Source organism: Mesoplodon densirostris, chromosome 9 (genome assembly GCF_025265405.1).
Source record: "Mesoplodon densirostris isolate mMesDen1 chromosome 9, mMesDen1 primary haplotype, whole genome shotgun sequence".
Taxonomy (NCBI): Eukaryota; Metazoa; Chordata; class Mammalia; order Artiodactyla; family Ziphiidae; genus Mesoplodon; species Mesoplodon densirostris.
The window spans coordinates 98,956,789-98,980,374 of record NC_082669.1 but is presented as its reverse complement, the minus strand read 5'-3'; the positions used below and the strand labels follow the sequence as shown (position 1 = coordinate 98,980,374).

At 37.2% G+C, this 23,586-nt stretch overlaps 1 protein-coding gene across 2 annotated transcripts in view; it reads right to left on the bottom strand.

Moving 5' to 3' along the window:
* Positions 1 to 8,300: 8,300 nt before the first annotated feature.
* TRIM24 (tripartite motif containing 24) overlaps positions 8,301 to 23,586 on the bottom strand; it is a 96,494-nt gene continuing 81,208 nt past the window's right edge. For both annotated transcript variants that reach the window (XM_060108160.1, XM_060108161.1), the window contains exons 12-19: positions 22,137 to 22,272; positions 20,577 to 20,649; positions 19,079 to 19,247; positions 16,681 to 17,009; positions 15,498 to 15,630; positions 14,439 to 14,513; positions 12,706 to 12,855; positions 8,301 to 11,955 (exon numbers count right to left, since the gene is read on the bottom strand). In XM_060108160.1, the coding sequence (XP_059964143.1) occupies positions 11,746 to 11,955; positions 12,706 to 12,855; positions 14,439 to 14,513; positions 15,498 to 15,630; positions 16,681 to 17,009; positions 19,079 to 19,247; positions 20,577 to 20,649; positions 22,137 to 22,272 (1,275 nt within the window). In that variant the 3' untranslated portion in view covers positions 8,301 to 11,745. The remainder of the gene's footprint in view (positions 11,956 to 12,705; positions 12,856 to 14,438; positions 14,514 to 15,497; positions 15,631 to 16,680; positions 17,010 to 19,078; positions 19,248 to 20,576; positions 20,650 to 22,136; positions 22,273 to 23,586) is intronic.

Sequence of the window (23,586 nt, the reverse complement as noted above, 5' to 3'; positions counted from 1 at the left end):
ACCAGGAAGAAATAGAAAATATTAACAGACCAATCACAAGCACTGAAATTGAAACTGTGATTAAAAATCTTCCAACAAACAAAAGCCCAGGACCAGATGGCTTCACAGGCGAATTCTATCAAACATTTAGAGAAGAGCTAACACCTATCCTTCTCAATCTCTTCCAAAATATAGCAGAGGGAGGAACACTCCCAAACTCATTCTACGAGGCCACCATCACCCTGATACCAAAACCAGACAAGGATGTCACAAAGAAAACTACAGGCCAATATCACTGATGAACATAGATGCAAAAATCCTCAACAAAATACTAGCAAACAGAATCCAACAGCACATTAAAAGGATCATACAACATGATCAAGCAGGGTTTACCCCAGGAATGCAAGGATTCTTCAATATACACAAATCAATCAATGTGATACACCATATTAACAAATTGAAGGAGAAAAACCACATGATCATCTCAATAGATGCAGAAAAGGCTTTTGACAAAATTCAACACCCACTTATGATAAAAATGCTCCAGAAAGTAGGCACAGACAGAACTTACCTCAACATAATAAAGGCCATATATGACAAACCCACAGCCAACATCGTCCTCAATGGTGAAAAACTGAAACCATTTCCACTAAGATCAGGACCAAGACAAGGTTGCCCACCCTCACCACTATTATTCAACAGTTTTGGAAGTTTTAGCAATCAGAGAAGAAAAATAAAAGGAATCCAAATCGGAAAAGAAGAAGTAAAACTGTCACTGTTTGCAGATGACATGATACTATACACAGGGAATCCTAAAGATGCTACCAGAAAACTACTAGAGCTAATCAATGAATTTGGTAAAGTAGCAGGATACAAAATCAATGCACAGAAATCTCTTGCATTCCTACACACACAGATGATGAGATATCTGAAAGAGAAATTAAGGAGACCCTCCCATTTGCCATTGCAACAAAAAGAATAAAACACCTAGGAATAAACCTACCTAAGGAGACAAAAGACCTGTACGCAGAAAACTATAAGACCCTGATGAAAGAAATTAAAGAACCCTCTTGCACTGTTGGTGGGAATGTAAATTGATACAGCCACTATGGAGAACAGTACGGAGGTTCCTTTAAAAAAACTAAAAATAGGACTACCATATGACCCAGCAATCCCACTTCTGGGCATATACCCTGAGAAAACCATAATTCAAAAAGAGACATGTACCACAATGTTCACTGCAGCACTATTTACAACAGCCAGGATATGGGAGCAACCTAAGTGTCCATCGACAGATGAATGGATAAAGAAGATGTGGCCTATATATACAATGGAATATTACTCAGCCATAAAAGGAAACGAAATTGAGTTATTTGTAGTGAGGTGGATGGACCTAGAGTCTGTCATACAGTGTGAAGTAAGCCAAAAGAGGAAAACAAATACCGTATGCTAATGCATATATATGGAACGTAAAAATAAAAGAAAGTTCTGAAGAACCTAGGGGCAGGACAGGAATAAAGACACAGACATAGAGACTGGACTTGAGGATATGGGGAGGGGGAAGGGTAAGCTGGGACGAAGTGAGAGAGTGGCATGGACATATATACACTACCAAACATAAAATAGATAGCTAGTGGGAAGCAGCCGCATAGCACAGGGAGATCAGCTCAGTGCTTTGTGACCACCTAGAGGGGCGGGATAGGGAGGGTGGGAGGGAGACACAAGAGGGAGGGGATATGGGATTATACGTATATGTATAGCTGATTCACTTTGTTACACAGCAGAAATTAATACAACACTGTAAAGCAATTACTCTGATAAAGATGTTTAAAAAAAACCCAAAAAAACAAATAGAAGTCATCAAATTCACAATTAAAATTAGAATATGTAAATTGTGACCTCCATACTTTATAATGAAATTGCATATTCATAAAATAATATGCTTAAACTCATTGCAGTTTTGTATATAATAACCAAAGAAGCTGGGAATAAATTATTTTTTCCCCAGAGAATGTCTCTGTTTCTACTGTAATTTCATTAATTTTATAGGGGGAATCTGATTCCCAGGATGCAATAAAAAAAAAAATTAGAGTACATCAAGCTTTTCTACCTAGTGTAATCATATGCCCTTTGTTCAGCAACCACTTGCATGCATGATATCATACCTGTTCACACAGGTTTTACATTTTGATTTAGTCTTTTATTGCTGTTCGGGCTTACTGTAGAGACTTCTGAAACTGGGATCCCCAAAGACTTGACTCACCTACTTCTTCCCCTAACTCCTTCCACTCCCATTTTGCAGTGGAAAGAAAAAGAATTTGCTGCTACCATGATGAAGTGTCCCTGGACTAGCAAGCTAAGCGTATGACAGGTTTATACCCCTGCTGCAATAGGGGTGCAAAGCATTCCTATTTGAACTACAGGCACAAATGGCTTAAAGTCAGGAAACCTTTTGTATAAAGCGCCAGAGAAAACACTACAGACTTTGAGCTACATATGGTCTCTGTCAACAGCCCCCGCCAGCCTCTAGAAATGTAAACAACATTATTAGCTCTCAGGCTGTATAAAAGCAGGCCATAGGTTGAATTTGTCTAACAGGCCATAGTTTTGTTGAAATAAGTTGTAGGCCCACGATGGAGCCACTCCTGCCTGGGTGTGGCCTCAGCAAACCAAAATTTAAATAACCTTCATGTCCCTGTAAATGCTCCGCTTGACCAGAAACACAGTATATCCAGTTGGCCAAACACCAAGCCAACTTTGGGCTCTCTACTCACCTCTTTGTTCCTTATTCTTCATCCTCCCGCCTTCAGCCCCCCTTTGCAGTTCTTTGAGCCCTTGCAAATGGAGAGTGCCTGCTTCATCAAGTGTCAGTTTGTTTGGACTGCCTAAATTGTCTTCTTTGATCACCTTTAACAGTCTCTGGTGATGAAGATGGAATCCAAAGCTGACTGCTTATGGCCTGTGGGACAAGATGCACAGGCGAACGACTCACTGAACCCTTTGCATTCATTGTTTTCTCATCAAAACCGAGGGCAAGCCACTTTTGGATTTGAGCCTCTGATCCCCCACACACAGCTCTGATCCAAACCAACTTTATGTGAGGAAAAACAAAGTGTATTCACACACACTAACACACATGTTTATATATATTTCCCAGAAAAGTTCCAGGACAGCTATAATGGGAGCCTACAGTGGGTGGCAGCACTTAGGGGAGCATAAAGGTAAGTCCACAGCATACAGCACGGGGAGACTTGGAAAACCAAAACAAGAAATTAGTACTATTTGAACTAATGGCACAACAAAATCTAAGTAGCACAAGTCATACTATTAAAGTCATTAGGGTGACTGCCACTTTCATAAAGAAATCTTCTCATTTAAGGATTAAATAGATCAATTGCTAATGGGAATCTTGAAGCCAAAGCTGCAAAATTGGTGGGCATGGATCAAACACTTAAAAGATGTTAAAGTACTCGTCACCTAAATCTAAGACTCCTGTGCTAAGTTGGTCATGCAACGGGTTACACTGACACTGGGCCACCTGACAACCTCAAGAAAAATTCTGTGCAACAAGGTACACTGTAAAATACCACAAAATCCCCAACCTAGCAGTACACCTCTCTTAGGTATTAATTTGGTTCTCAAACATCCAATGCTTACCTAAGAATCGGGATCCTCGAGTTTCAAAGAATTGAGCACTCCACCTTCCGGCACACCTGCTTATTTTGTCTAATAATTGTGGTCCTGGAAGCTGTAGACATCTACAAAAATGGCAAATCTCACTAAGACAACCTAGCATTACAATGGCTATCATGGGGAACATTCCAATTAGACATATTGTTTAAGAACCACACTTGAAAGTGTTTCCAAATCAACCAGAATGGGACACCTATTTTAATTGGTATGCATTAGATTCCAAAAGGCTTCAAAATTCCAAAACAACTTCATTGAAAGATTCAATGCAAAAGGCTAATGAAAAATTAAAGAGCGAAACGACTATAAGACCGACGTGGGGCCTCCCTGGTGGCGCAGTGGTTAAGAGTCCGCCTGCCGATGCAGGGGATACGGGTTCGTGCCCCGGTCTGGGAGGATCCCATATGCCGCGGAGCGGCTGGGCCCGTGAGCCATGGCCGCTGGGCCTGCGCATCCGGAGCCTGTGCTCCGCAACGGGAGAGGCCACAACAGTGAGAGGCCCGCATACCGCAAAAAGAAAAAAAAAAAAAAAAGACCGACGTGACTCCTAAAACTCCTCTCTATTTTCCTTTACCCAAGTACTCACATTCTACTAATCCTCTTACCTGAATTGCCTTTCCATTCTGAAGAGACAAGACCAAAACCAAAAATTCATCAAGTTGGTTTTCAAATTGCAGCAGCTCCAAGGCCAGAAACCTAAGATAATAATACCCATCCCCCTCCCCTGAACTTGAATACCTCCGTATCTACTCTCAAAGGAGGGCCCTCATGTGGGTCCCTCCCAGGGTTGATGGGACTCTGAAGCATTCTGATAAATTCCTATCAGTTATTCCCTGAAACAGCCAAGCGGAAACTAAAATTAAAACTCATGGAAAACCTTGTCAAATTCTTGTACATACCAGAACTTACACTCTTCACTGTAAACTCCACTCTCTGGGGTCTGCAGAATGGGGTTCGGGGGAAACTGGCAGAAGCCACAGCCAGAGGTGAGAATTCCTACCAACGTCAGCTCTTCCTGAACCCTGTAGTTGCTGGTCAAGAGAGAAATTTCACGTCCGTCCTTTTCCAAATTCAAACCCTTGGGAATTTGATTTTGGGAACTCATTGGTTATTGATCCTTTCTCTCCCAGGGATAGCTATTGCCTTCTTGTGTCCTGAGAACTTGGCTTGGCTTTCTGTCTGCTGGCACATGCAGGTTGTTGGTTCTTATGTATGGAGGCAGCTCAACAATCAGGCCCCAAAATATGGTTAGACAGAAATGTGGGTTGTATCCCATTCGCAGCCTACCAACTGTTGCCAGCTCTGAGGAACTGTCCAAGTACTTCATTCTTTTGGCTATCTCTGGGAGTGGCTCTAGATCTTGGGAGGGTAGTATATTTTGGTGGTGTTCAGTGCTGCCAGGAATAGTTACTGTTTGTCCAGTCTGAAACTTGATAAGGTATTTGAAAGAAATTTTTTTTTTTTTTAAGTAACTTTATGGTCAGAAGTTGGCTGAACTAGAAGCTGATATTCAGAGCGAGACAGAAACTTTTTAGGCTTTCTCCTCTCCCCCACCCCCAAGCTAAAAATCAAACTATGTACCCAGAGGGGAGAAAAAAATATTCCTAACAACTCTAAATCTAGAACATAGGAATCTTTTAATTTTTACCTTAGTTGAAGATCTTCTCCCTGATATAAAGAAGCAAACTGAAGATAACGTAGATGGTCAAGATGATGATCAAAAGGTGGTACTAGGCCCATTCTAGGCCCAAGACAAAGCCACTCCTGCTGGGGGTGCCACCTAGGCAAACCAAAAACTTAATAACTTTCATGTCCCAATAAATGCTCCGCTTGACCAGAAACGCTGTATATCCAGTCAGCCAATCACCAAATACCAAGCAAACTCTGGTCTCTGTACTTACTGCCTTGCTCCTTATTCTTTACCCCATAAAAACTTCCTGCCTTCCACCCTGTTTTGCTGTTCTCCGAACCCCTGCAAATGGAGACTGCCCTCTTCATGAAATGTTAAATGAAGTTTGTTTGGATTACCTAAATTGTCATCTTTAATCATTTTAAATAGTTTGCAGACCTGTCTTAGTCTAGTTATTAGAAAGTCTTAGGCTAAAATATTTTTGATGCAAAGATGTCTAGGCTACACATGTAGGGTTAAACAACCCATGACAAACTAATTCAAAACCCCAAAGCTGACGTTAGCAGCAATTTATAATTAAAACCAAAGGATAGCAGTGATTGAAAACCACGGTCAACCACTGATAAAACTGATGCTTAAGCACCTTCCCAAGGATTTCAGGAACTTTCAATACCTGTGGAGGTATCCAGGCTTAAGATACTTTACAATGTTGTCTAATACTGTCTAGTACCCAGGCTTCCTAGAAGACACTACATTAGTCTATAGCAAATTTTATCAACATAATTTAATTCAAACACTAAATTTCAGAAATCCTTTATAAACTCATATATATTGCTTACCTTAATAGTATCAGGCACTAGTAGAAATGGAAGTCAACAAATTTTAAGTCATTTACTTGTAAGAACTTTTTTGGATTGGTTTCGCAGCCCACTAAAAGACAATACTGGTTGACATACAACCCAGCAATCCCACTACTGGGCATATACCCTGAGAAAACCATAATTCAAAAAGAGTCATGTACCACAATGTTCATTGCAGCACTATTTACAATAGCCAGGACATGAAAGCAACCTAAGTGTCCATTGACAGATGAATGGATAAAGAAGATGTGGCACATACATACAATGGAATATTACTCAGACATTAAAAAGAAATGAAATTGAGTTATTTGTAGTGAGGTGGATGGACCTAGAGTCTGTCATACAGAGTGAAGTCAGTCAGAAAAAGAAAAACAAATACCGTATGCTAACACATATATATGGAATCTTAAAAAACAAAAAAAAAAACAAAAAGGTTCTGATGAACCTAGGGCAGGACAGAAATAAAGACACAGACGTAGAGAATGGACTTGAGGACACAGGGAGGGGGAAGGCTAAGCTGGGACAAAGTGAGAGAGTGGCATGGACATATATACACTACCAAATGTAAAATAGACAGCTAGTGGGAAGCAGCTGCATAGCACAGGGAGATTAGCTCGGTGCTTTGTGACCACCTAGAGGGGTGGGATATGGAGGGTGGGAGGGAGACGCAAGAGGGAGGAGATATGGGGATATATGTGTATGTATAGCTGATTCACTTTATTATAAAGCAGAATCTAACACAACATTGTAAAGCAATTATACTCCAATAAAGATGTTAAAAAAAAAAGACAATACTGGTTGAGGTATTAAAAACAGTAACAACTGGAATCTCTATACAAGCATATTTTGCTTTCTGCAATAGGACAGAGGTGGAATTTGTCTGAATCCATAGTTTTATGTATAGAAGGGAATTTGATTTCTGTAAGTCTCTTCAGAGCACAGTCTATAGTGGCAAAAAGAAAAAAAATCCTCCTGTAAGATGAACGTCAAAACCTTTATTCTGGAATTTTTGTATTTTGGGCTTTTCTAACATACACCCTTATCAGTAAATGCCTTAAACAATCAGATTAGAGAACCAGCATCATTGCCAAAGCATGGGACCTGGTGGCTCACTGAGCTTGTTGTCTTTCCTATTAAGAACGGCCTGATTTTCTTCGGGATAATGTCACTTCTCAAATCAGTACATTCCCCTTCCAAGGCTGAGACATTTGTTTAACCCTGGTTGATCCTTACATTCTATCCCCTCCCCTCAGTGAGAACTAGGCTTCAGCCACTGTTTTCTGACTGAATTTTCTGGCTCACTTGTCTTGGATTAAAGGCAGTAGAGGACATGGGTAAAGAATTCACATTCACAAGTATGCTCATATATGGCAGACGATATTAAAATAGCCTTTCTTCCACACCACATTTGAAAATGTGGGAAAGATAGAATTTTGCTAAATGTTTAACTTGTAACTTCTAAGGAACGATTTTTTTTCTAGGGCTCAAATTAGGACTATTATTCTAGTTAAAAACACATTTAAGAATCAAAGAGAAGGCTTTTCCCACCCCCATCAATGTAAGATCTAGAAAATATTCAAAACAGAGTTTTTAAAATAGTTGTATTATCTGAGAATCAGAACTTTCCAAACTTTATAGGTGAAACTAACATAGGCAAACTTTCAAAGTGACTTGTAAATTCCCCACTTTTTGTGTCCCCCCCTTACCCCCCCCCCAAGTCCTGCCTCTTCCAATAGGTTTCAGACAAGTAGAATTTTTCATGGCATCTTTGATTCTCCTTTCGGGGAGGGTGGGACTCCTAGATTGAATATATCTATCACCCTCTTCCTTCCTGTTTGCTAAATTAATTTTTTGCTTATTAAAGCTGGTGAAATCCATGTGTTAGAGTTTTAAAAAAAAGTTTTCCTATTACTTTATGGACTAGTAGATCATCCCTATATGTATTGATTTTATAGAGGAACATACAAAGGCAGTAATGGAGACCCGAACTAGTTAATATTCTACTGCATGACATACAGTAGTTTTTCCATTAAGAATACCTTGTTGTGGTAAAATATTCACAGTAAAAATTCATCAAAGCTGATTTTTATTCAAATCAGAAGCACCAGTTGACTCCCGCAAATTAAAACCAACAATGAAGACTACTGTATCAGATATCCTTCACGATAAGCGAAACCTTCATGGGCAGAGAAACCTGTGATCTGATTGGCTAGCATCATTCTCACTCAAGAGCATGAGCCACCAAAAATTCACACCAAAGATGAAGGGGCGATATAAATAAAAAGACATGAACTCTTAAGCTACATGAGGTTATACAGTACTTTAAAAAATATGTATATGCATGGTTATTTAAAATGAGGGCCTCTATTTCAATAATTAGATGGTTGAACTCATGGTTATGTCCATAATTTTAATGGTCAATCAGATCACTCAATTTCTCTCATTCTTAACAGATACAGATAAACAGAAAATAAATATACCTTCTATTTAAACCTAAAAACCTTTTGCTTCAGTGCAGCAACCTACTGTTGGGATTCACATTCACTTGTAGATCAGGCCTCAACAAAAGGAGGAGTCCCTCCTTCCACTGTCTAACTAGTCTCTCCATGGAACCCCAATTTAAAAGTTTAAACACTGTAACAGCATAGAAAATTGAAATGCAAATTCATAAATAGAGCAATCGGCTATATACTCACCCTTTTGACTGTGGAGTGAATCTTTTTGAAAGCATTCCTAAGTTGTATTACATCTACACTACGGCGTAGTAGTAAAATGTGGAGCCTATTCTTTAGCTTGGAAAAGAAAGTAAAGCTACCAAGGGAAGAGGACAGTTTCCTCTCAGGACCTTCCAATCTCCTATGCTTTCATTCAGAAAAGATAAGCAGGGCCTGTTAATTCAAAGGACAAAATAACTGCATTGCCAGGTGCTGATGTACAATAGTATTTTGAATTTAAAATGGTATACATTATCCATTTATACTTCTACCAAAGCCATGGAAGTCACTAACTGTGTACTGGGTTTCCTTTTTGCTGGGAAGATCAGATGCTTGGCACCTGGGAAAGCTTTTGATGAGTTTCCCAGCATTGAGTATATTCTAGCTGCCACATGGCCTGCTCATCATGTGATCCCATTCAGCACGGGGGGGTCTTGCAGATATGACATGAGGCTATTGGTTCTAAATCCAGAGGGTAATCTCCTGGAGTTTTTGATCAGAGGTAAACACTGGAGTTTTTAAAGTTTAGGTCAAGGTTGCTTGAATTGCACTGACCTTTTGAAAGGAATGCTCTCCAAATGGGCATGAGGTATAGTTAGGCTCATCTTATAGCTTACTACTATTATAATTTAAGGACTACTTTGCTGGGATCCACCTGGACACACAGGCACCTGTTAATAAGGTCATAGGACTTTAATTTTAAGACCATTAAGAAAATGTTACTTGGAGAAACACTTTTGGTATATATTATGTATGATTACAGGAAAGATAGTTTTCAAGTGCCTTTCATTCTGCAAAAAAATGATAAAGGTGAAAGAAAAATATTGTTTGAAAAGATTAATATGGCACTGAATAATAACAGTGAAAGTTTTGGGTACATTAGTAGAAATTCTGGCTCAGATGCATTTATGAAATTATAATTTTTCTCTCTTAAGTGCTACTTCCCTTTGTGATCATCCTCAAAATTTACCTGCGGTGCCCTGCTTTAACTCAGGAGACAAATATCGAAGAAAAAACTATCATAAGAATAGTATTCTAAGATAAAAACAATAAACTTATTAGGAAAAGCTCCACGGCTGCTGTGCTAAAAATGCTGGAGCAAAAGAAGACAATTGGTGGTATATGCACTATTATCAAAATTTGTTCAAGTCTTTGGAGAATAAATGTCAAACACATATTCAAAACAATACAACAACAACAACAACTACCCTGAAACACATATTTGGAAAAGTGATTAAGACTTTTTAACCTTTACTACATAACTGACATATTATGGACTAAACCTAAGTCTACAAAGAAAGTGAGATGCTCTTGCCAGTAAGTTCTTTTCTCATTTTATCTTTAGCAGTATCTGAAAACCCAATGACTTAGTCACAGGATATTTTCAAATTGTCCATTTTAAGAACTAATGCCATGTGGATACAAGCAAATCCTCTAGGTTTAATTCATGGAAGATGACACTATCCAAAGGACAAAATTCTTTCAAGTCAGCTATATCTTTATTCTATCAGCCTAGAGAGGAATATTTCCTCAGCCAATTAATGTTTTATAAATAAAGGTTTACTTTGGCAAACGAAAAAAGTTCACATATAAATATACTGTCAAATGTTAGATTAGCAAATGGCACAATAATTTTCTTCTATCTTAACCTAGTTTCCTTCTTTGATACTGACCAACAAGTAAAAGGAATAAATGAAAGTCAGTAAACTAGCTAGGTCTGACCCATTAAGAACATGCTTGCCCTCAGAAGGTAGGTCTTTTGTATCTCTATCAGGAGAATGAAAATGAAGTCCAGAATTAAGTCAGATGAAAAGATTCAGTTTGAGGTTCTGACTCTGAAGAATGGGAAATAGATGCTTCAGAAAAAAATGTAAATTTCACTCGATTTCCTCCAGTTGCCTGCTCCCAAATTCCACAACACATTTCATTCCAATTTATGAAGACAGATGAAAACCACAAAAACTGGTCCCTTTCAGGGGAATTTATATTTAATGCCCAATAGGGTATAAGTTGAAGAATCCTTACATCAAATACGGCACACAATGCTGTATTGCATATTCTGGATAGCTCCACTAAAAGCCATACTGCAAACAATGAGTCTTGTTATAAAAGGATCACCTGCACAGTTAAAAAGCAAACAACAAACCACACATAGACACACAGCAAAACCAAACGAGTACACTTACTTCCTCAGTGGAAGAAGGTAGGTTTAGAAATGTACGAAAAATGGGCTTGAAAACCTGCTATACCAAACACACCTCTATAGACAAGAAAAAAACAAAAACAAAAACATCTGTTTTCCTTTTTCTTTAATACAATTGCCATCTTACATAATATACTATTGGGTGCCTTCTTAATAGCATCTAATCTACTTTTTCGTTGCACCAGTGGGCATCCTAGGATAGAACTCTTATTACCACTCATATTCATTGGAGTACTGCTCTTACGTACAGTATACTTAACTCATGGTTGGTCCATAGTTAACGAGTAGTGGTATTTTCTAAAAATGGATTAACGCACACATCCAAACCACATTAAATTTTCAACTTAGAGTTCAAACAAAGTCTATTTCCTTTCTATAGTTGCTATCACTCCAGACTGCAGTTTGAAATCCAATAAGTGGGGAGAATGTCTTTTTATTTTGTTGTTGATGCTTCTTTCTTTCTTCCTTTCTCCTTCCTTCCTCCCTCTTTTTCTTTCTTTCTTAATAAGAAGGTTAAAAGAAATGGGTTATTAAGGAAATCAGAGTCTAGTAAACATTGAAAACTTAAAGTGGTCACAAGCTCTTCTTGGTAATGATGTTAAATTACTGACAAAATGTTTTTTGAAAACAAAAAAAAATCTAAAAACCAGCACACGCCAGTGGTGTTGCTTATTTAAGCAACTGGCGTTCCTCTATGCTTTTGAGGCGTTTCTTCCGGGGCTGTACAAAGTCATCATCTGAGTCATCACTAAATTTATTATCTTCTGATTCATTCCTGAATTCTACTTTAGGAAACCGTTTTTCTGGATAAAGGTTCTTCAGAAGTTCTTCAAAATAGCTTTCAAGTTTTATACCAGCATTGGCTACTTCTGAATCAGGCTGTTGAATAAAAATAAAAATATGAATTAAAAAAAATTTTTAGATAGTCAAAAAAGTCGTGGATTTCTCACATTTTTGTTCCCTTCTAACTGAAGATTATGAATATCAGCGGATTATTTTGGAAAAAATGTTTATGTATAGCTTTGATATAAAGTAAACAAAAGTCTGGGGCTAGACAAAATCTAGAGAAGATCAGATAAGAAGTAAATAAAAAGCTTTGACTCATCTGGATTACCAAAGAGATATCACAGAGATGCCATAATCAGAGAATCATCTAACAGGTACATTTAGAACAAATTAAATGAAACGTGGAACTCTGGAATGAGTAGCCAATACAAAGGACAAACTATCAACAAAAGGCTGTAAGTCTGATAGATGTTTAGATAAACTAACAGATGATAAAGTTTTTGGGAAAATTCTTAATTAAGAACTATCTAAACCACATTCTTAATATTTTAATATCAACATCACAAAGACTAAAGTCTGGTGAAGTGCCATATTTCAAGAAATAAAGGTGCTTCTGGGTTATATAAAAATATTTTCTAAATTGCTTTCAAGTTGTCACCATATAATAAATCGTTGAATATACATGTAGATAAAGTCTTCCTAATTACCTCTTTCATTCCCTGACAGACTCGAACTTTTGGTTATTTATGCTACCACAGATAGATATCTTGACCTCCTCGTTTGTTGGTAAGGTGTCTGGTTTAACATTACTTTCACATTGCTATTATTTTTTTTTCTTCTCACCTCATTGAATTCAGCACAGTTTTGAAAGATCAATCTAAAATCAGCTACAAAATCTTCAGGCTTTGTATACATGGAATAATCTTCTTGTAGTCTTTTCTTGATGGTTGACAAGTCCATTGGATTTTTAATTATTTTGTAATAATCAGGCACCTTTCAAAAGATATGAGATGCTATAATAAATAAATTCTACCTGGTCCTATATAAATCCTATAAGAAGTAGTATAAAATTCAGATTGTGCTCATTGCTTTTCTCTGTTCTATTTTGTCATTGATAAGGAAATCTATTCAGCAAAATTTACAAGTGCCTAAATGCTTCCACACATTGGTAAATGTTTAGTGTTACTTTTATCAAAAATCTTCACCAGTTATTTTTAATGAAAAAAACTTACCGCATTTTCCCTCTTACTATTCTCCTTCATTATTAAACAAAAAGCAATCACTAGAAAAAGTATTACTTCTGGTAAGATTTGACAAGCTTTTGCTGCATGTGTTATAGCAAGTGGGCTTTGAATCTGGGTTTGAACCCCAGCTCTGCTACTCACTAGCATTCTCCTGGGTAAGTTACTGGGTTCAGTCATTTCACTGAACCTGTTTCTTCATATTTCAAATAGAAATAATTCTACCAATCTCATAGGATTTTGTAAAGACTAAATAAGATGATATATATTAAGAAAAAGGGGGCTATTTTGCTGCTGCTGTTATTAATGCCAAATGTAACTATAAGGCAACATCATAAAAAGTGCCGAATTCTAGGTTAACTTTTTAAATGAATAAAGTCTCTACAGGCATATTTTTGCCCTGGCTCTTTTGGGTACAAAGGGCCCTTCCCCCTAAAAACTATTTACAGTGGATTCTTGAACTGTGCAGGTACACTTATACATGAATTTTCTTCACTAAATTCATACTATATTACTACAGGATCTGTGGTTGGTTGAATTTGCAGATACAGAGGGCTGACTGTAAAGTTATTTGCAGACTTTCAACTGTGCAGAGAGTCGGTGCCCCTAACCTCTGCCTTGTTCTAAGAGTCAACTGTATTCCTTTTTCCTATCTCAGCTTCTCAAAACTTGTTTTCAGGACAGAAGTTCACTGTTTATCAGCTCAATGTACTTGCTAAGCTTGTTTTCTTTTCTAATGTTGCATTAAATTTTCTAAATTTATTGAACTGTTCAACAAATCTATTAGCTTTTTAAAGGAATTTCAGACCTCAGAGAAGAACACATTTTGAGTAGAAGGCCATTTCCAGCGCTCTAAAATTATGCACTGAAGTCACATCAAATTTTAAATATGAAGCTTTTTGAAGTCAATGGTAAACACACACAAACACACACCTCTTCCTCTACTGTTAAAGTCTACCCTATAAATCAAAATATGTACAGAGATTTGGAGAGGTCTTTATCTCAAATGGCAAGTTTTGATCCCAACAGCTTTAGGATATATACCTAAAACCCCTGAGAGAGAAACAATTGATAGAAATCACCCCAGAGAATAGTAGGTAAAATACATGAGATGAGAAGAAAGAATATATCAGAAAAGAAGTTTTGGGCCAGTTTGTTAACCTTAAAATGTGCTTAAGATTAAAGCATGCAGTATGTATTAATAAGCTTTAAGATTTGGATTAATGTAAGAAACTTACTATTGAAAAATGGTACAGAAACTAGATTGTCATAAATCAAGTTTCAGAAAAATCATCCCACTGTACAAGAAAAGCACAAAATAACATCCATACTTACAGTTAGAGGAACTGGGTCTTGAAAAGCCAGGCTCATTTCATGGCAATAAAGAAACAAAAGTAGGCGTTCACACTTCTAAGCAATAAATAAATAAATAAAATGAAAATATAATGAAATAATGAAGTCACGGCTAATTTTTAGCAACAACGTTACAGGTCTCAAAGTATCAGAATAAAAGTTAAAACCAGATGAATACAAGAAAAATATTGATACTTGGAGCTTTGCTGTCCATTTCAATCATTTACTACAGTGTACTGCTTGACATTTTGGGGTGTATGTCATATATGAGAGCAGTCGTTATAATTACAGGAACAAAAGCAGTATCACTAGAAACCTATCTGAAGTTCTTTAAAAATATATTTCCACTTCTCTCTCCAATTTGTGTACTGAATTATTAATAGTACACAAATTAATAGAAGAACATCCATATGTTGAGATCCAGAGGTGGAGCCCCTGCCATGGTGTGTTGGGTCCTAAGGACCCCTCTCTGAATGCAGATGGTTCCATCATGTACTCTGCTACTTCTCTGCTTACAAGTTTACCCCGATAAACACTGTGTAGCAGTGGCAGTGCATGTTTCAGCTCTCTCTTGCATGACAACTTTCATACTGATTGTTCTACTTAATAATTTAGCAAAGGAGCTTCTTTAGTGATAAAGAAGTGTTGACTTAGTAGCTTTAAATGTTAATTACAGTTAAATATATTAGCTAGCTTTGAGGTATAAATCTAGTACCATTTGGTGAAAGAATGTAATTATTTCCAGGAAGAGTAAACAGAAAAACCCATCTCTTTGGTGCCAATTCTTAACAAATTCTGAGGAAGAAAACATATCTGAATCAAACCCGAAATTGACTAAAGGCAGACTAAATTTAAAAGTCCAGGCCACATAAATAATCTGCCATTATTTAAGACTGTTATATTTTTGTGGAAAAAGAATACTAAAGAGAAAAGTCAGTATAAAATTTGACTGAATATACACTTCTTTGATGAAGGCACATCTGCATTACAGTAAGGCATCTAACCAAAACAACTGTTTAACAGTCTAGGTTGGAAACTTACCCTTTTATCTATTGGTGTTAGTTTGACAAGGCCTTCAGCTTTCTTTTTTTCTGAGTTGTGAATGGGAGCATCACAATCATATTCAACCTCTGGTTTAGATAAGTCTCGGCAGAAAGTGCAAATCCACTCTCCACTGTTGGGGAATAAAGTATCTGGCTGAGTTCCTAATGCATCATTGCTCTCTTCACCACCTCCCTTTCCCACCTCCCTCTATGCCATCTATTATGCAGAATTACTTATTTGGCATCAGTGTTAATCACTGAGGATTTAGCACACATCTGCTATGTATGTGGCCCCATGCTGAGTGAGCTTGCAAGCAGAAATAGAGTTCACAGGCCTAAGTGGTAAATGTTAGCCTAGTTAAGGAGGCATGAAATATACACAAAATAAAAAAATAAACACACACATTAATCTATGGCTGATGGGAGGCACAACTGACCTTTCCCCCCAAATGATTTAAGAAAAAGAAGCACTCTTGGTACTGTTCTTATAACTTTAAGTTTGAAATTATAAATATTTAAAAGTACAGCCTTGGAAGCGACTTCCTGGTGGTCCAGTGGTTAAGACTCCATGCTCCCAATGCAGGGGGACTGGGTTCGATCTCTGGTCAGGGAACTAGATCCTGCACGCTGCAATTAAGACCCGGCACGGCCAAATAAATTTAAAAAATTTTAAAAAATTTAAAAAAATGAAAAAAAAAAGTCTTGGGGACAAGGCTCACTTAAACAAACAAACAAACAAAACCTACAGCCTTTGAAGAACTAAGATATCAACCCAATGGCTCTTCTCTATGACCATCATCATCTCATAGGGTTTGTTTGAGAATTTACTCAAGATATTTGTCAACAATACAGCTCAATGCCTGGCAAATAAGATGCCAGGGCTAAATTATGGCAGTGTTGTGCATAAGGATAACACTTTATGGTACTTCCCTTGTAATAATTTAAAGGGCCAGTTATTTTTTTTTCGTGTCATAACAGACTAGGTTTTTGAGAGAAGCACAGGGAATGGGAGGCAGGGTATGGGAAACCCTGTGCTGAAAGTTTTGCTGTATGCATTTATGCCAAGTGGACTTCTATTTAGGTTTTTACAAAGGTTTTATGTTACAGTGATCATCAAAAGTTTATTGCTGTTATTATTTATAATGAAAGAACGTAAGAAAGGAAAGCAAGCACCATCTTACCTTGGAAAATTTGCCAATGTGGGCACATGACAAGAGAGGTGGAATACTTTGGGACATTTCTCACAGCATAGGAGCTCCCCTCCATTCTGACAAACTGCACACCAGTCCTCATTGGGGTCATCCTCTTTCCTTGTTTCTCCAACGTGAAGGGGTGACTTCTGCGAGGCATCTAGCCACTCAGACTTTCCATTTGAGGAATTTTCCTGGTTAAGTCCAGGTTGATCTCCTGTGCTATCAGGGGCATCTGATCTCAACACAGACTCTTCAGACGCAGAGCTCTGACTGCTATTTAAGAGCAGGGAGGTGAGTATGCTTCTTGGATAGTTGGTCTGCAGTGGAAAGAGTTAACATATGCATATGGGTATCTTAAACCGCCACCCTTCATTAGTACTACTGCAATTCTGGACTGCAGTCTGCTCACCCATGAGCACCTGGTCATTTCAAAGGAGTCTGTGAATCTGCATGAGACCAGAATACGTTTACTGCTAACTGTCCCTAATGGTAAAGAAGACATGGACCCCTCCTGAAAAATATCTTCAAAACAGAAGATGAGGTAACAGGGTGTGGATAACATAGGGAAAATCTCTGAATCTGCTGATGGCTATAGGAACGGGTGGGTAGTGTAGAAGTCAACCACGTGAACTATAAATACACTTTACTGAAGCTGTTAATTCAAAGTATATCCAAACACAAAACAGGCCTACTATAGATTTTTTATCATTCATAAAAAGGTATACTGCTTTAATTCTTAGTAGTAATTTCACCTCTGCAAGTGCCATTAATAACTTTAAAATGAACCTAAAGGTTATGTCTGAGCCTAGAATGGTGAAAATTTCAAATTAATAACAAAATCTATTATCTCCTTTAAACATTTAAAAAATTTTTGAAGTAATAAATGTAGATTTAGTTAAAAGCACAGGTATATAATATCATTCCTTGGAGGCAATTATTTTCAAATTATTTAGCTTTTTCCTCTGCTTTTTACCTCTATACTTCTAAACAGTATGCTTATACTATAATTTTTCAGATTTTCAAATTTAAACATATTTTCAGTTTTAAATGTATATATTTTCCCTTCTATGGAAGATCAGATTTTTCCTTCCTGTTTCTCCACACCCTCCTTATACTTACACACACCATTCATACCATCCTCTGAACATAGTTTTATTAAACACTGATTTCTTTTTAGTTGGTAGGCGCCAGTATAACTGTTTATAGCCAGCATCTATTCCAGCTGGTCAGTATCATTGCTGTACTGGTTAAATATCCTGAAAAATCAATTTTTGGTCAAATGCATATTCATGTTATATCCTGATTATATCTTGTTTTTATTTAAATTTGTATTCAGGTGTTTGTTTATATCATTATGACTATATACTGTTCATTGCATAACCACAGAATGTACTATGACTACACTTTCTTTTTGTCTAACTTTTGTTTTTCCTGTGAGTCCATAATTACCATATTTTAAAATTTAGTCCATCTGCTTATTTTTCTAGATATCTAAGTCATTCTCACAATCCCCACCAGGGTTATAAAACGTTTCTCAATACTGTCAAAGCATTTTTCTCCTGCCACATACATTCCTAATGGAGTCTTCTGTCCTCCTCCTACAGGGTGTACTGGAGGAGCTGTTGTACTGGGGACTAACTACCCTTTTCTTTGCCTCTCTTCTGTGTTAGATCCCAGAAATGGGATCTTACGTCTTTCTCTTTCTGGTTTAATTCATTTTTGATGAAGCATATTCTCAAATATCTTCCTCAATATCTTCCTCAAATATCTTCTCAAATGAATGCATGGAATTAAGTTTTTGAGAATCTGCATGCATGTCTAAAAATGTTTATTTAATCTTTACACATAATTGATAATTTGCCTGGGTACAGAATCCTGGCTACAAAATATCTTTCCTCACAATATTGATATTTTCTCTATTGGCTTCCAGCTTTGAGAGTCTGTGTTGAGGACTTGGTGACACTATGATGTCTGATCCATTATGTAAGGTGTTTTTTTCCTCTGGAAGCTTTTAGAACCTGTTTAGAATACTGGTATTCTGAAATCGATGAGGATATGACTTGAGTCTTTTTTTCATTTAATTGTTCTGGTACTTGGTAGGCCCTTTCAATTCAGATGCTCATGCCCTTCAGTTACAGGAAGTTTCCTTGTATTATTGCTTTGGCAATTACCTTCCATGTGTTTTACTCTTTTCTCTCTTTCAAATGCCCAACCTCCTCATTTAACCTCTGACTTTTCAAACTCTTCTCCCTGTTTGCCATCCATCTTTTTGTTTTGATCTACTGAAAGATTTAAATATAATAGTTTTTCTCTCCTACGAGCTATTTAAAGTTTCTCTCATCCTATCCCTCAAGTAGGAGTAGTATTGCAATCATAATATAATTACATTTTGAGCCCTAGATTCTTCATCTGATTCTTGTTTCACTATAACAACAGGAAAATCATAATTTTCAGGTGGTCCACTGTTTTCTTGTTTTATTCGGATTGGCTCCAACATGACCACTGGGACTTTGTGTGTAGAATCAGCTCCTGCTGGTTTGCTGGAAGAGCCAGAGCTATAAGTATAAGAAAAAAAGAAAGAAAGTAAGAAAAAAAATCTAAGAAAGCTACCTTAAGTATCTTAAAACAAGGTATAATTATAGCTTTTCGGAGTAATGCTGTATCTTCACAGCAATGGTAACTATGTTACATCAGCAATAAATGATACATAACTGAAATGCATCTGCTGTATGCAAAACAGTTTCATTTATGTATAAAAATGTTCCACATATTAACCTATCAAAATGGTTACATTACATACCTGGAAAGGTATTTAAATAAATTTAAATAAAACCTGAATTAAAACTGACTTCAATATCCTGAGGCTCTAAAATTGGGCAGCCAGATCTTAGAACTATCTTAGAATTAGCATCTTTTTTTTTTAGGATTTTCCTTTCCTCTCTAGTCAGTGACAAAGAGAAGTCTCGGCTCACATTAACGATTTACTGTCACAAAGTGTGAAGATAATTAACTAGGTTCATAATTTACTGGTGTTCTGCTATTTTAAAAAATGTAGTGCAACAAAAAAGCCGTTTAGGGCCTCCCTGGTGGCGCAAGTGGTTGAGAGTCCGCCTGCCGATGCAGGGGATACGGGTTCGTGCCCCGGTCTGGGAGGATCCCATATGCCGCGGAGCGGCTGGGCCCGTGAGCCATGGCCGCTGAGCCTGCGCGTCCGGAGCCTGCGCGTCCGGAGCCTGTGCTCCGCAACGGGGGAGGCCACAACAGTGAGAGGCCCGCATACCGCAAAAAAAAAAAAAAAAAAGCCGTTTACAGATAGCTACTATGTTCTCATAGGATTAAAGGCAAACTTTTCCCCTTCAGAGTATGCTACTTCCATACAATTAGGAAAGTAAGAATTGGGTTCACTATCTAGGAGAAATTTGCAAGCATTATGAGTGGGTGTGTAACACAGTAAGTTAAAATACAGTTTCAACAAGTGTAAAACAGAATCAATGTTTGGTTATTAGAAATGTCAGAACACCAATTTTAGTATAAAATTATTATTTGTTTTCCCTAAGTTTTTATTTGTGCATGTTACTATATAGTGCAGTGTGTTACACAGACTTCATTTTTGTTTTTTCCTTGCTATTATACTAAAGTCAAATGTATTTTCTTATTTTCAACAAATAAACATTTTTGTATCTTTAAAGATAAAATTGTACTCTACTAAACCCATTGATTTATTACATTAACATATAATATAAATAATTATTAAACATTTAACTTAAAAGTTAAAAATAAGGGAAATTGCTTAAAATGTACTGAGTACCAAAGCATGCTGAACATTGGTGAGAGAAATCTAGTTACAGATTTTATAGACTAGAGAATAAGTTAAGTCAGTTTACCTTCCTCTGCTCCCAACGCTGGAGGCACTAGGTGAACGTATTGGTGGGTGTACACTTGTCATAGTAACAGGTCCTGAGATCATACACATTCGTAAAATGAATTAATAACTGTATTTAATTCCTACCGAATGTTCTCACTTAGTACTACATTGAAACTGGAAACACATAATGAAACTATATAAAACAAGAGTAGTTGCTGAACTCCCAGCACAGTCTGAAGTCCCCCTAAACTGGCAGGGCTGTTCAACCTCAGCAGTACTGACATTTGGGGACAGATAATTCTTTGATGTGGGGGGCTGTATGTGCATCATAAGGATGTTGAACAGCACCCTCGGCCTCTACAGTTATTAGATGCCATAGCACCTCTACATACTTAGCATCCAGGGGTGTGACAATCAGAAATGTCTCCAAACACTGTCGAATGTCCCATGTTAGAGTAACCAGGGTAGGAGCTTAGTGAGGACACTAGTGCCAGCAAAAGCTACAGAGGACAATAAAAAGTTGGCAGGGCTGGTATAAAAGCAGTCCAAGAGAGAAAGCCCCACAGAGGCTAATGAACGGAAGACACTGAAGCAATGCATAGAAGATACTTTGTCCCTTGCCTGACACAGAGTTAGTGCTGGATAAACGTTAGCTTTAGTAATAGTGCCAAAATGGTTTCCAGAAATGTTTCGTCAAGTTACACTCCCACCAGCTATGTATCAGAGCGTTTGTCCCATCATATCCTCATCAATGAGTATTTTTACTATTTAAATCTTTGCTTATTCAATAGTTAGAAATTATGTCTTTTTGATTTTATAATGACTACTGGTGAGATGGAACCACCCATTTTTCCTCCTCTCCCCTGTTTTACTGACTAAATGTATTTCCTCTTTAGGGAATAATCTACTCATGTCCTTTTGCAATACTGTGTACTTTCCTTATTAATCTGTATGAACTTGTTACATAATTAAAGTTTCTCTACCACATTTTGTCAACAATTTCCTTTCAGTTTGTTTATGTTTTAAATAAGTACCTCCTTTAAAATTCGACAACTGCTTAATTATGCTTGTATGACTGGTGAATGGCATAAGAAAATTTCCTCTTTCCTTATTTTGGTCTAAGGCATCTAATTTGCCAAGGTCTCTGCGAGTAGCATTAGTCAGAGTGCTTCTCTCTTGGAGGAAGTAAGTAGTTGTGTCCAAAATCCTTGAACACAATAGCGAAAAAACCACCAAAAAGAGTGATTGCCACTGATAAATTTTGATGCTAGGAAAATTCCATGCAAAAAGAGATGATACTACAGGCAAATTATCAAAAAGAGAAAGTACAATACTAATTTCCTCCTGGGAGCACTATAGTGCCCATAAGTTCTGTTCAAATTGAAAATGTACAGAGGTTTAACTTTTGCTTCCCACTTCGAAAGTACATTAATTTTAAAGAGTACCCAAAACATAGACCCATTTTAATCATCCAACAGAAAAAGGGAGGAGGCGTAGGGTGATTATTTTTTAAATTATTATAAATAGAATAAAAACTGAAAAAAAAACACTAATAATATTTTTAAAAAGCCCACTTTACCTGTAAGGCCTGGAGATGGCACCGATGAATTCGGTGACTGGACGGTTCTGTTTGAGGGTGGTCTCGGCTGGCCATGATCTGTACTAGTATCTTTCCTCACAATATTGTCCAGCATAATAGTACTTGAACAGTCAATCTGATAAGAAATTATTTCATGGCATTGTGACTTTGCAAGTTAAAAGCTACTTTAAATTTATAAGAAAACTTTAATAGTTTAATTATTATCAGATAATGAAACATGTAAATATCATATTTGAGAAGTTCTGATCCATACTTTCCCCATAATCAACCTTGAAAAAAAGCTTTCACACTTCTTAATATTTCACCTTAGTAAATATACTGAGTCACACTATTTCAGAAGTCATGAGCCAGGAGAAAAGAGTATTGTGTGCTACACCCTTAAAAATTAAAACAAAATTATAAAAAGTAATTCTAATAATGTTTCTTAATTTATTTAAAAATAATAAAAGGTACCAGTTAAAAAAAAAGCAAACTTGGTGAGAAGAGTAGCATAGTTTCACATTTTGCAAATTTCTTTATTGTCTGGCTTAGTAACAGCCAACTGGAAACTTGTATCTTACTCAGTCTGCTGAGATGTGTGCTTTTGGCTGAAGAATAAGAAGAAAATCTGGTCTTACACAGAGAGCACCTTGTAGAGCCTCTAAAAAGGTTGTACGAACCCCCATGTCCTTGGCCCACACTTTGAGAACCGATGCTCTGGTATGCACTAGATTGATGAAACAAATCTACGCATAACACATTTTCAGAACACTAACCTCACTTAAATACATTTTTTTTTTTTTTTTTTTTTTTTTGGTACATGGGCTTCTCACTGTTGTGGCCTCTCCTGTTACAGAGCACAGGCTCTGAACGTACAGGCTCAGCAGCCATTGCCCACAGGCCAGGCCGCTCCATGGCATGTGGGATCTTCCCAGGCCGGGGCACGAACCCGTGTCCCCTGCATCGGCAGGCGGACTCTCAACCACTGCACCACCAGGGAAGCCCCTACATTCTTAATGTTTGGTAGGAAAAAATTGACCCCTTAGAGATTCCTGCTTTAATGCAACAGGTATACAAATACTTGACTGCTTTCCTAATTGACTGCTAAGCTAAAATACTGATAAATTTCTACTGAATAAGACTTTAATACTTTAGATGCAAATACTAAAAAAAAAAACTTTTTTTGAAGAATAGTTGAATTACAATGTTGTGTTAATTTCTGTTCAGAAAAGTGATTCAGTTATTCATATATATATTGTTTTTCATATTCTTTTCCATTATGGTTTATCACAGGATACCGAACATAGTTCTCTGTGCTATGCAGTAGAACTTTGTTGCTTACCCATTTCTATATATACTAGTTTGCATCTGCTAATCCCAAACTCTCAATCCAACCCTCACCCACCCCCCTTTTTAATGCTTAAATATACCATTTATTCCCCAAGAATGT